This window comes from Muscardinus avellanarius, assembly GCF_963383645.1.
Source record: "Muscardinus avellanarius genome assembly, chromosome: 5".
Taxonomy (NCBI): domain Eukaryota; kingdom Metazoa; phylum Chordata; class Mammalia; order Rodentia; family Gliridae; genus Muscardinus; species Muscardinus avellanarius.
This window is the reverse complement of record NC_137790.1, coordinates 62,053,419-62,068,393: the sequence shown is the minus strand read 5'-3', so window position 1 is coordinate 62,068,393 and position 14,975 is coordinate 62,053,419. Positions and strand designations below refer to the sequence as shown.

The following is a 14,975-nucleotide window of genomic DNA, read 5'->3' as shown; positions in this document are numbered from 1 at the left end:
TACCGTTTGAAGTTATTGCATATTTTACAACAGGGAAAAATGAACAGAAGTATTGTTCTTATCTTATCTAACTTGGGTGCTAGAAGATTAGGAAAGACATAAGTAATAATGTATTTGCCTTGAGACTGTTCCTGGTTTAACAAATCTAGCCAGTGAACATATGATTTATTAAAAGCTCTTCTCCTTTCTTCAATAAGAAAGCAACTTTTAAACTGGTTTTCTAGATCCAGATCGCAGTATGCTTCTGAAACATGAGCCAGCCGCCATCCCACATTTTCGTGACAGGATGTCGGACTCTGACGTGGTGGTTCAGGACCATTCATTAAGTTCTCCTCATGTGTTGAAATTATTTCTAGAGTCAACTCTCGCTAGCTGGTAAATCTGGAAACTACAGCTCTCTTTCATCTGTGGGAATGAGTCCAAGTGGAAAGGAGTCCGGATAACCCCAGTAATCGCCATAGTGACCTCCCCACAAATGGATGGCTATGAAGAAGAACTCATAAAGGATTCTTCTCCCTTTACTCGGCCACCGCAGAGCACTGCTCTAGGATTTACCTCTCAAACTTAGCCTTGTTTTTTTGTTGAGGCAGTTGTTTTTCTGGCATTCTTCATAACCACTTAATTTTTTATTTCTACTTAGCCCGTTGGAGTTGCCCTCCTGCTTCCTGGTCCAAGGAAAGTCCCAATCTCAGCTGTGAATCAGATTTTGCTCTCCAGTTTCCCAGTCTATACCAAGGGAAGGGCTTCCTTGACCACTGGCCTGCCTGGCGCCAGCAACTGAGACTATCTTGGGCTCACCTTCCTCTTTTCCTAGGCAGGGCGTCATAATGTAGCTTTGTGGAAAGCGAGTAAGAAAAGCCAAAAGACATCAATAATGGAGTAACTATCTTTTGTTATAATGATTCCATGGTTATTTCCTAAGAAAGTAATCAGAAAGGCACAAAAAAATTGATAAAAATTAACAATTCCACTTTTAGTATCTAAGAAAGTAATAAAAGCACAGAAAATGAAGTACAAAAATAAATATGCAACATAAACTTAAATAAAAAATATGCATGCAGAATTTTTTATCAGGGGGGAAATTTCAAGCAAATGAAATGCCCAACAGTAAAGAAAGTCAGTTTGACAGGTCAGGACAACGCAGAAGATTCATTCTGTAGGGAATCTGAGGGCATTCCTTTTTCTGTTGCCCTGTGCATATAATATTAGAACTAGAATAGAAGTTCTATGAATTTGGGACTTTCTACTTCATTTCTGTATCTCCAAGATTTACTTCAATACTCAATGCACAGATGACACTCTATTTATTTATTTATTTATTTATTTATTTATTTATTTATTTGGTGGTACTGAGGTTCCTGGAAGCCCTTCTATCTCTGGGCTACACTCCCAGACCTATATTTATATTTTTATTTGGAAACAGGGTCTCAAGACAGCGCGGCTGGCTTCGAACCTATGCGATCCTCCTGTCTCCGCCTCCCAAGCGCGGGGATTAAAAGCATATGCGCTGCCACGCCCGGCAAGACACTCAATTTAAATCTATACTCTTTAAAGGAGACTGAAGGAAAGAAGCTCTTACACTAACCTGAGCAAATATTTACTGAGTTAAGTGTGGCTTTTAGAATTTGAAAAGAAAATCTTTCAACCTAGACATAAGAAAATACTGCCCATATGCCTAAAGATTTTACCCTAAAGGCTAAAAACTACATTTAAATTATTATTATTTTTTCTGTACTGGGAATGGAAACCAGAGCATTCTACCTCTGAGCTATACCCCCAGCCCGATGTTTTATTTGTTTGTTTGTTTATTTATTTATTTATTTATTTATTTATTTATTTATTTATTTTGTGGTTCTGGGGTTCCTGGAAACCCTTCTACCTCTGGGCTACACTCCCAGACCTATTTTATATTTTTAATTGGAAACAGGGTCTCCTAAACCAGTAAGGCTGGCTTCAAACCTGCAGGATTCTCCTGTCTCTGCCTCCCACGCGTGGGGATTACAAGCGTGGGCCACCATAACCGGTTTATTCTTTATTTTGAAACAGAATTTCACTGAATTGTAAAGTGCCTCAGTAAGTCGCTGAGGCTGTGCATGAACCCCGATCCTCCTGTCTCAGCCTCCCAAAAGCTGGGATTACAAGCATGCACCACCATGCCTGGCTTAAATTAATTCTATTTTAATTTAACAAACTATTAGTGTGTGTACTTGTGTCGTGCAATGTGATGTTTTAATATATGTACACAGTGTGGAATAAAATAAAATTAATGTTCATATCCACAACTTTACTGATCTGTAATTTTTTATGGTGAGATGTTTGAAATTTACTCTTAATTATTTTAAAATGTACAATAAATGATTATTGCATGTAGTCACTCTGCTGTACAACAAATCTCAAAACTTATGTTCATCTGACACTTTGTACCCTCTGATGAACAGTCTCCCATTCTTTCTTCTCTGCCACCCCCACCCAGTCTCTAGTAACCATTCTACTTCTCACTTTTATGAGTTCCCGTTTGTGAGATTTCACATATAAATCAGATGGTATTTTTCTTTCTGTGCTTGACTTAATTTATTTCTTTTAAGTTTATCCATGTTGTTGCTCATGACAGAATTCCCTTTCTGATGGCTGTTTATGTGTGTGTGTGTGTGTGTGTGTGTGTGTGTATACATATATATATATATATATGATATTTTCTTTATCTATTGATTAAAATCCACTTAGGTGGATTCTTGGAAATAAATACCCCAATTTTAAAAGTGGGCAAATGACCTAGACAGACATTTCTCAAAAGAAGACACACACATCTATAATAAATACAAAAAAGACACTCTATACCACTAATTGTTACTAATCTGAGTTTAGTCGTTTGGAAAGGTACCCAGGAGTGGTAGAGCTGGATCATATCGCGAATCCATTCCCAGTTTTCTGAGGAATCTCCACACTGATCTCCATAGCATTTGAACTAATTTGTAATCTCACCAACAGTGTAGAAGAGTTCCAATTTTCCCACATCCTTACCAGCATTTATAGTTTTTTTTTTTTTTTTACTTCTTGATGATTGCCATTCTGATTGGGGTTAGATGGAATCTCAGTGTAGTTTTAATTTGCATATCTCTGATTGCTAATGATGTGAAAATTTTTTATGTATTTATTGGTCATTTGTATCTTTTCTTTTTTCTTTTTTTTTTTTTTTTTTGGTGGTACTGGGGGTGGAGCCCAGGGGCTTTATACCTCTGGGATACACTCCCAGGCCTATTTTATATTTTATTTGGAAACAGGGTCTCACTAAGTTGCTGAGAGCCTCACTAAGTAGCTGAGGCTGGCTTCGAACCTGCATGATCCTGCTGTCTCAGCCTCCCAAGCGCGGGGATTACAAGCGTGCAGCCACCATGGCTGGCTTGTATCTTTTCTTTTGTGAAGTGTCTATTTAGTTCAATTGCCCATTCTTGATTTTTTTTTTAGCATAAAGTCTTTTAAGTTATTTGTATATTCTAGATGTTAATCCTCTAACAGAGGGATAACTGGTAATGATCCTCACCCATTCAATAAGCTTTCTCTTTAGACCCTTGATGGTTTGTTTTGTTTTGTTTTGTTTTTTGGTGGTGCTGGGGTTCCTGGAAGCCCTTCTACTTCCGGACTGCACTCCCAGACTTATTTTTTATACTTTTTATTTGGAAACAAGGTCTCTTAAGCCAGCACGCCTGGCTTCAAACCTGTGCGATCCTCCTGCCTCTGCCTCCCAAGCGTGGGGATTACAAGAGTGCACCACCACACCGGGCTTTGATGGTTTCTTTTAATGAGCAGAAACAATGTAGTTCAATGTCATCCCATTTATTAATCTTGTTTTAATTTCCTGAGCTATGGAGATCTTGTGGAAGTTTCTACCTGTGTCTATAAGTTGGAATTGTTGGGCCTATAAATGTGTGGATTTGTTTCTGTAACTTCCATTCTATTCCACTGGTCTATGTGTCTATTTTTGTCCTAATAAAATGCTCTTTATTCCACATCAGGATAGATTTTTTTCTGAAAAATAAATAAATAAATGTATGATAGTTTCACCTAAAAAAAAAAGAAAAAATTATTCTCTGGTAAGAAATAAAGCAAAAAGAAATATTGAAATATTATCTTTAAGTCATCAAAAGCTTGGTATCAGACAAGTGAAACTGTTATGTGAGATTATCATCGTTAATATTGGATAAATTGCTATAAAACTAGATGTCAACCACTAAGCCAAGCATGGGAAGGAGGGATGGGGAGGGAACGGGGTGGGGATCAGGTAGGGGCTAACTGGGCGATGTGTGCATGTATGTCTACAAAAGTATTTTCTTTATACCATTATGATGTATGAACACAGTGCATCAATAAAAAAAGAAAAAAAATGCTCTTTTTGTTATATTGCTCTGTAGTATAATTTGAAGTCATGAATTGTGATGCCTCCTACATGGTTTTATTGCTGAGAATTGTTTTGGCTATTCTGAGCTTTGTTCCTCCATATAAAGTTTAGGACTGATTTTTCTAGGTCTGTGAAGAATGACATTGATATTTTGATGGGGATTGTATTGATTGTGTAGGTAACTTTTGGTAGAATGACCACTTTGTTGACCAGCTCTAGTGGACTTTTGGTTGAGTTATTTTGGGGTCTTCTAAACATAGGATCATGTCTGCAAATAAAGACAAATCGAAACAATTTAGTTTTTTTCTTTTTAAATTCTTTGATATCCACCTTTTGTCTTATTGCTCTGATAAGAGTCTTGAGGACTATATTAAAAAGGAGTGGTTATAGTGGGTATCCTTGACTTGTTCCTGATTTTAAAGAGAATTCTTGCAATTTTCCCCCCATTCAATAGTTGTTGACTTTGGGTTTATTGTATATTCCCTTAATGATGTTGAGATAAGTTCCTTCTATTCTGATTTTCTTCAGTGTTTTTAACCTGAATGGATACTGAATTTTGTCAAATGTGTTTTCACCATCTATTCAGATGATCATGTGATTTTCATCCTTAGTCATATTTACATGGTGTATTTTATGTATTTATTTGCATATGTTGGACCAGCCTTACATTACTAGAATGAAATCAACTTGATTATGATGTACAATTTTAAAAATTTAGTATTAAATGAAAATAGAAACACAGCATACCAAAATTTATGGGATACTTTGAAGATGGTTTTAAAATGTATAGCACTGAGTACCCACATACAAAAAATAGAAAGTTACCAAATAATGTAAAGACACACCTCAAAGACTTGGAAAAACAGGAACAGTCTGATCCCAAAGTCAGTATAAGGCAGGAAATAATTAAAATTAGAGCAGAAATCAATAAAGTAGAGAACAACAAAAACAAACAAAAAATAAAAGATCAATAAAACAAAAATCTGGTTCTTTGAAAAGATTAACAAGATTAAAAATACCTTTAGCCAACCTAACCAAAAAGAAAGAATCAACCCAAGTTTTTAAAATCAGATATGCAAAAAGAGACATCACCACTGACAGTGGGGAAATCCATGGGAACATCAGAAACTATTTTGAAATTTATACTCCAATAAGCTGGGAAACATGGAAAAAATAGATTTCTAGACACAACCTACCTACACTGAACCAAGAAGACAGAGAAAACCTAAACCGACCAATATCAAGAAAAGAATTAGAAACAGCAAGAAAATAATTAGAAACAGCAATTTTTTTTCCATTAAAAAAAAAAAAAGCTCAGGTCCAGATGGAGTTTCGGTTGAGAACATAAATTATTATTGTCATTAGGTATAACAGTATGGAAGTTCCTCAAAATACTAAATATAAAACTACCATCTGATCCAGTAATCTCACTTGTGGGTGTATAACCAAAGGAATTGAAATTCAATATGTTGAAGGGCTTTCTGTACTCAAATATGCACTGTAACAATGATCTAATCTGAAAGATAACAAGAAGAAAAATTGATCCACCATATTACTTAAAGTTAAGGACAATTAGGTTCCATTAACTAATTTCTATTTTCTCTTTTTCTTGCAGTCCATCATGTCCTACATGGAATATGGTCATATTTTATAGCAAGTTTCTTATTTGGAATTCTAAATTCAAAACTGATTCAGCTGTGGATGGCAACCGTGCTTGGTGATGATATCAGTCATATCAGTCTCATCTTCTCTGTTCTGTACCTTGTCTTTTATATTTGTAAGTAAGGGGGTCTGTGCCAAATTTAAAATGATATAGAAAATTCAAAGTAAATACGTGAGGAAACTGCATAGTAGGCACAAGTATGTAAAGAAAACCTCAACTGACCTAAGCGGAAATATTTTTTAAAGTAATCTATCAAAAATAGAAAAGATGTGAATATTTATACACAGAAAAAGTGTCAGCATATATAAGCAAATATTATTGTAAAAGAAAAAAGAATTTGACAAAAACAACAACTTCAGTAAATACTTTATTATGCCATTCCTAGAGACACTTGACTCTAGACTGTATTTACTTAGGCTTTTTTTTTTTTTTTTGCTTGTAATTATTCCCTAAACATTACAGCATAGCAACTATTTACATGGAATTTACATAACAAATTGGACAAAAGTTAAGACTCTAAAACATTTTAATAACTATTATATTCTTGGTTTATGAGACACACAAAGAGTTTTATCTCCCCAAATAGAACACACATTCTTTATATATCCAATAGGCCCTCCAAATCTGCAGGCCACACATCAATCAACCACAGATGGAATATGCATCTGTATTATACCTGTTTAGGCTTGTTTTACTTGTAATTATTTTATAAATAATATATTATAGCAACTATTTATGTGGCATTTATATTGTGTGAGATATTATAAGTAATCTAGAGATGACTTAAAGTGTTTAGGAACATGTGTGTGTGTTTATGCAAATGATATTCCATTTTATAAATGAGCATCATTAGACTTGGGGTGGTCTTCCCAGAGCCAATCCTCTGTGAACATCTGTAGACCATTTACAGAAATTAACTAACAGAACATTTCAATAAAATTCCAAACATTGGCTATCATGCAATTAAATTAAATATTGACTAGAAAAAGACAATTCAATAAAACATTCTATCTGCCTATATACTAAATATACTTTTCTGGATAACTGTTAGATCAAAAAATGAAAGACAGAAATTATAGATCAACTAAGGTTAAATGTTAGAAAAATATGTCATATTATTAGTTCTTTTACCACAATTGCCTCTTCAGAGAAGTATGGCGGGTATTGATAATTAACCACATCACTATCTTCAGACAGCCTTCAAAGCCTGTTTAATTAATGTAAAAGACCTACAAAAAGGATGTGCAGTTGGCACGTGAGATCATACCTTGTTACCAAACCTATGCTATGTTTTTCTATTATGTGTAGACATGGTGTATATTTTCACATTCATGACTTCAAATAGTTCTAGAAGCCAGATGTGGTTACACACACATATGTAATCCCTATATTTGGGAGGCTGAAACAGGAGGATTGCAGGTTTGAGACCAGCCTCAGCAACTTAAAGAGTCCCTCAGCAATTTAGTGAGACAGTGTTTCAAAAAAAAAAAAAAAAGGGCTGAGAATGTAGCTCAGAGGTGAAATATTTCCTAGTAACACACACACACACACACACACACACACACACACACACACAGTTCTAGCTAACACAATGGGAAAAACAAGAGTTTATACACATTTTAAAAATTAAAGTGATTACATTTTCTGTAACATTTTATATTGCATAGAAAACCCAACACAATTAAGAAACTTCGCCAACAAGACTTTTTAATAGCTTAACATAGATAAACTTAACAAAAGAAAAAATAATGTTCTTATAGTAGCCAACAGTAACTGCTTAGAAAATGCAAGAAAATTTTTATTATTTTTACATTTTAAAAAAGCTTTAAAATATCAGGGAGTAAACTTAAGAAGTTTGGACCTTAATATAGAAAATTATGAGACACACATAAGTTTACTGAGATATATAAACAAAAGTTTACTGGGATATATAAATTGAGACACAGAAAACCTCTCTTCAGAAGTGCTGGAACAACAGTATTATTTCCTTATCTGAGGATGGAAGGACAGAGCACAGGTTCTTGAGGCCAAGAAACCGTTGTATCATCGCCAATTCTAATGCTGTGGTCACAACATCACGTCAGTGAATAAACAGACATTGAGGAATAACCAGCTAGTTTGGTTAGTTTTTTCACAGAGTAGCATAAATGTGTATAATTAAATTTCTATAAAAATACATTGCAAGCTGGGCGTGGTGGCGCACGCTTGTAATCCCAGTAGCTGGAAGGAAGAAACAGGAGGATCACAGGTTTGCAACCAGCCTCGGCTACTTTGTGAGGCTCTCTGCAACTTAGTAAGACCCTGTTTCAAAACACAAAATAAAATATTGGGCTGGGGTGTAGCTCAGAGGTAGAATGCCCCTGAATTCAATCCCCAGTACAGCAAATAAAATAAATAAAATAAAACTTCATTCCAATAAATATAATTTCTTCTAACATTATTTAATGATTAAGTTCAGCCTCAAGAATATGGGTTATTACCCGAAAATAGTTTAAAACTTTTAGGATCAAGATTTCTCAATGGATGTTTTACAAAGAAAAGTGTCAGAACAGCCTTTAATAATAATAATAATAAAGAAACAGAAAACCTATAAATCTAATGTGAAAGGACTTCCTCTCTGACCTGCATTCGTGTGTAATGTGTTAGTGTCTTCAAGATAATCATCATAAATTTTCCCTAGTTTTGCATCATCTAACACATTATTATCACTAGCCCAGGACTCTGTCTTCTCAAAGTGCCTGCGTCTGTGGTTCCTCCTCTATTCATTCCTGCCTTTGAGACCAATCCTAGCCAGGCCAAAAATTAGAAATATAAAACTTGTAATTTTCCATCTCTAGAAGGGAAGACTCAATGCTGTGGCAATGATGCTAATTTTACTTTAGTTTATTGCAATACAAATCAAGCACTGACAGAATTTTTTGGTTTAGAACATTAGTAAAAATTCAAAAGCTCATTTAGAAAATTAGAGCATGTGAATATATGAAACAATCTTCTAGACAGTGGAGAATTTTCCCTATGAGGTAGATACCAAAACATTTAAGGAGCTTCCAGTAATTAAAATATAGCTACAGTAAAAAAGGAATGAAAAAATAAAGAAGCACCAGGGTCACAGAACTGATCCACATATGTAAGTGTATGGAAATTTGATATATGATAAAAGTCAGGTGTGGTAGCATACACCTGTAATCCAGTAGGTGGGAACCTAAGACAGGAGGATCCCAACTCAACTTCAAGGCCAGGCCTCTATCACTTAGTGAGATCCTATTTCAAAATTAACAAAAAAAAAAAAAAAAAATCGAGCCCGGCGTGGTGGCGCACGCTTGGGAGGTGGAGACAGGAGGATCACGCAAGTTTGAAGCCAGCCTTGCTGGCTTAAGAGACTCTGTTTCCAAATAAAAATATAAAAGAGGTCTGGGAGTGTAACCCAGAGGTAGAAGGCCCCTGGGCTCCATCCCCAGTACCACCCAAAAAAAAAAAAAAAATTAAAATAAATGAAATGAAATTGGGCTGAGGTTTAACCCAGAAGTAGGTACTGGGGACTACTACACATATTCTCTCTCTCTCTCTCTCTCTCTCTCTCTCTCTCTCTCTCTCCTCTCACACACACACACACACACATACACACTGCACATTAAAAATCATACATCAACAACACTATTATGAAAAATAAAATGTTTTAAATGTTATTTATTTACTAGACCAATGTCTGTTGAATATTAAGTGGAAATAAGATCTGTAACAGAACTAAATTATTATAGACTTCCATTATGGGTTTTTGGTTTATTTTATTTTATTTTATTTTATTTTATTTTATTGTGGTACTAGGAGTTGAACCCAAGGGCATTTAACCCTCAACCCCATTAATTTATTTTTATTTTTATTTTTTGTGTATGTGTATATGACACTAGGGATTGAACCCAGGGGCATTCTACTTCTGAAACACACCCAAGCCCTATTTTATATTTTATTTTGAAACAAAGTCTCACTAAGTTGTGGAGGGCCTCACTAGATTATTGAGGCTGCCTGAAACCTATAGTTCTCCTGTCTCAGCCTCTGATTTACTGGGGTTACAGACCTGTGCCACCACACCTAGCCCACGATGGTTATTTAAATGTGTGATTACATGTATATATGTGTGGGTTGTGTACTATAGAAGTTCATTGGGTACTCAATTCTTTAGATATTATGATACAATTAGCTGAAATTTCCAATTGTATGAAAACCCAGAGATGAAATGCTACTCAATAATTTCTGGGTCTTTTGGTCTCATGATATCCTGCACCTCCTCCTGTACAGTGGTTTCTGGTTTGCAATAAATTTTTCTGAAGATAGGCAAAAGGAGACTCACAGGGAGAGTTATACAGTTCAAAATTTTGTGATCTGAAAGCTACCTCTGTTACCTCACTCTTTTATCTTTCCTGCTTAATTTTTACCACTTTTCTCCAGTAGAGAAACTCACCAAGCAGCCAGGAGTGGTAGCACATACCTGTAATCCCAGCTACTTGGGAGGCTGAGGCAAGAGGATCTCAAGTGTGAGGCCAGCCTGGGAAATCTAGAAAGATTCAGTGTCAAAATATAATGAAACAAAAAATGACAGGAATGTAACTCAGTGTGTGCCAAGCATTCTTGAAAGTCCTGGGTCCAATCCCCAGGAGCAGTAGTAATAATAATAATAATAATAATAATAATAATAATAATAATAATAAACAGAACTAAAGAAATTCAGCAAGCATCCTTCAATACTTGAAACTGCCTCTTGAATCTCCTCTACTTTCAAGAAGCCAAACAAATTATTTCTAGGCAAATACACATTCATGTTTAAAATGTCTTTATTATTATGCCCAAAGTCTTGGCAGTGAAATTATAAGTTCTGTCTCTTTCCAAAAATATAATCTTTATACTGTATCACATTATTTGAAATTTTCACGTGAAAGATACTCCTTTGATAAGTTCAAGGAAAAAACAACTCTAATTAGAATACTATTAAGAAAAGGCCACAAGCATTTTTCTCTTCCCTTTTCAGTCCCTCATAGTAAACGCAGTAAACACCCCCCCCCCCCGCCCACACACACACACACACACACATATCTATTAAGGAGGCAGATCCATAAAGTCAAGGTGTTTGATATATTCATGTCCAGTAAGATTTGTGCTACTGTTTATATTAATAGTTCATATTTATTTCCTTTTAAAAACAGGCGAATTGGTTGGAATGTCTGGGATATTTACTCTGGCCATTATGGGGATCTTTTTAAATTCGACAAGCTTTAAACCAGGAGTTGAAGCACTTCTTCTCGAGTGAGTGACTCGTGTGTTTTCACTTTGTTTCCTGCATCATTGGTAAAGAAATGAAGAAAAGAAAAGCTCTGCACACTGTCGATGAGCGTGTAAATGGTAAAGCCACTGTGAAAAACAGTGGGGAGTTTTCACAAAATGAAAACTGGGATGCTCGTAAACTACGGGAGTAACCCCACTTCTGATTAGTGCCCTTAACAGAGGCAATCAGTACTTTCAAGAGATATTTGCGTTTCCGTGTTCTCTCTCTGCAACATCACCCACAACAACTAAGAAGGAAAACTTACCCAAATGTCTGTTGACAGATACAAATTGAAAATAAAAATGTGTGAGACAGATAGATAGACCAACATGGAGGCACATACACATTCCGTTGTGTCCATTATTTACAACAACTATGATAGGAAAATAACCTAAATGTCTGTTGACAGATACAAATGGAATCTTACTCAGCCTTAAAAAAGAAGAAAACTTGTCATTTTCAAAACATGGATGAACCTGGAGGATATTCTACTATTATGTTAAATAAACCAGACACAGAAAGATAAATATTGTATGATTTTTGCTTATATGTGGAATCTAAAATATGAAAACACATAGAAGCATAGAGTAGAATGGAGGTTGCCAGGGGTGAAAAGTACAAAGGGAAAAAAGGAACAAACATGAGTCATATGTGAGAAGTTCGGGAGATTTGATATTTGGTATGCCGGTGCCTATAGTTTAAAAGACTCCGTTGTGTACTTGCAATTTGTGAAAAGAATAGATATTAAATGTATTCAGTGTTCTCTCTCATAGACACACAGGCACACACACAGTAAGTGAAGTGGTGGGTATATAAATCAGATATATATATCTCATTGTCTGTATACATATATAATGCATATATATGTATATGTGTGTGTACATATATATTCACATATATGCACCAAAACATCAAATTTTATACCTTAAAATGCTCAGTTTCTATTTTTCAATTAAAGCTGGCAGAAAAAAAAAAGATAAATCTTCTGAACACCGCTAGATTTTAGGAAATAGGTTAATTCTAACACTATGTAACTCAGACTAGCATTTGATAGTCCCTTTAAAAGTAAATGATTTTTACTCTTCCTAAAAGAAACAAGCATTTGCAATCTGTGTTTGCAATTTATATGAAGGATGATGTTTGAATGTCTGAGTCTCATCAACTAGCAGGACCACAGCCTAAACGCTTCTTCCAGATGCAACGATCAAAAAAGAAAGGCACCAATTTACCAGCACAAACAGACTTAATTAGGGCGTTAGACTCTTTGGCTGGCTCCTTTCTTCACAGTTCAACATTAAGCTTTATTGAGTGTTAATGAAGGCTTTATTCATCTTTATTTTCATGATAATGAATGACACAAGTCTCATATAAATATTCTTTGCAATAAATTTATTAGACTAATTAGTTATAATTATATTTTATTTTTCCCTAAAAAAACAGATTCTGGAGTTGTCTATCGTTTGTTGCTTTTCTTATGGTGTTTACTTTCACTGGACTTCTAATTCCGGCACATACATATTTATATATCTCATTTTCTGATATATATTATTCATTAAACATCTACTTCACACTGATTGTTTTAAGGTAAGAATGCTATTTGAATTTTTTTATTTATAGGAATGTTTTATTTATATGGAATAGAGTGCCTATTTTTTTTGCAGTACTGAAGATGGTATCAAGGGGTATTCTACTTCTGAGCTACACCCCCAGACCTATTTTTATATTCTTTATTTTGAAGCAGTGTCTCACTAAGTTGCAAAGGACCTCACTAAGTAGCTGAGGCTGGCCACAAACCAGCAATCCTCCTGTCTCAGCCTCCCCTGTACTGGGATTACGAGGATGTGCCACCACATCTGGCTCTCAAGGCTCTACAAATTATTATTTTTTTTAATTGCCTAACGTGGTGGCGCACACTTGTAATCTCCACGCTTGGAAGGCGAAGACAGGAGGATCGTGCAGGTTTCAAGCCAGCCTTGCTGGTTTAAGAGACCCTGTTTCCAAATAAAAATATAAAAAATAGGTCTGGGAGTGTGTAGCCCGGAGTAGAAGGGTTTCCAGGAACCCCAGTACCACCAATATATATATATATGTACCATATATTGAACAGTTGACTCAAACTTATCAAAGAATCATCAGCAAATTAATGCTTAGTACTTTAGTGCTTTTCTCAGTTTTTCATTGGATTTCTAAGCAAAGAAAACATTCCATAAGATTTCTGAAAATAAGAACAAAGAAATCTTCCATAATCTATTAACAGTCTCATAATTGGCATATCTCATCCAGTGTTTTTCTGTGAGTTTTCATGAAGTTAAGCATCCATCATAAATAAAAAAATTTATCTTATTGTTTTTCTTCATATTATATCTAAGAATGTGTTTTTTTAAAAATCATAAGGAGCTGGGTATGGTGGCGCACACTTGTAATCCCCGCACTTGGGAGGCGGAGACAGGAGGATCGCGCTGGTTCGAAGCCAGCCCAGCTGGCTTAAGAAACCCTGTTTCCAAAAATAAAAAAGTATAAATTAGGTCTGGGAGTGTAGCCCGGAGGTAGAAAGGCTTCCAGGAACCCCAGTACCACCAAAAACAAACAAAACAAAAAAAATCATAAAGGAAAACATAGAGGCACATGTCTGTAATCCTAGTACTTGGGAGACTGAAACATGAGATTTGCAAGTTTGAAACTAGCCTCAGCAATGTAGCAAGGTGCTGAGAAATCTAGCAAGACCCAGTTTTAAAATAAAAAATCAAAAGGGTTGAAGGTGTAGCTCTGGGATAGACTTTCCCGGGTTTCAATCCCCAGTATCAAAACATACACACACACACACACACACACACCCCATAAGAAAACCAGGCATGGTGGTACATGCCTACAATTCTAGTACTTGAGAAGCCGAGACAGGAGAATCACAGGTTCAAGGCCAGCCTGAGCAACTTGCTGAGATACTCAGAACTTAAGCCCTTTTAAAAATAAAAAGATTTGGGGATATAGCTTGGAGGTAGACTGCCCCTAAATTCAATCTCCAGTACACACACACACACACACACACACACACACACACACACACACACAAAAGAAGCACTCTTTATAAATGATATGTATGTATGTATGTATTTTTGATACTGGGGTTAGATCCCAGGGATGTTCTACCACTGAATTATATCCTCAGCCTTTTTTATTATTATTATTTTGAGATAGGGTCTCCCTAAGTTGTGCAGGCTAGCCTCAAAGTTGTGATTTTTTTTTTTAGCCTCAGCCTTCCCAGTCTTTAGGATTATAAATATCTTTCTTGCTTACATAATTTATGTAGTCATTTTTTTTTTTTTTTTTTTTTTTGCAATTTGAAGAGGCAGAAGAGTCCACTCTTGTGACATAGAATGAGGGAAAGTCACGCAGTTTCTCAGTCTCCATCTCTCAAGTTGCTAGCAGTGCACTTCCATGTAGGGAAATTAGCTGGGTGCTTGACATCAACTCAGCTTGTGTCACATAAATGAAAATAATTTCTAAATTATCAGATAAAATTAATGTAAAGTGTGGGAATGATAAAACACTGGGGAAGAAATTTTTAAAAAAAGTTCTGACTGATATTGGGCAGATTTAGC

General features: G+C 35.4%; 1 protein-coding gene across 1 annotated transcript in view; it reads left to right on the top strand.

The window, feature by feature from the left end:
• The window catches only part of SLC9C1 (solute carrier family 9 member C1), a gene marked incomplete at its 3' end in the record, with an annotated part of 82,085 nt that overhangs the window by 12,661 nt on the left and 54,449 nt on the right, over positions 1–14,975 (top strand). The window contains exons 6-8 of the mRNA XM_080696513.1: positions 6,012–6,173; positions 11,258–11,357; positions 12,817–12,960. Of these exons, the coding sequence (XP_080552639.1) occupies positions 6,012–6,173; positions 11,258–11,357; positions 12,817–12,960 (406 nt within the window). The remainder of the gene's footprint in view (positions 1–6,011; positions 6,174–11,257; positions 11,358–12,816; positions 12,961–14,975) is intronic.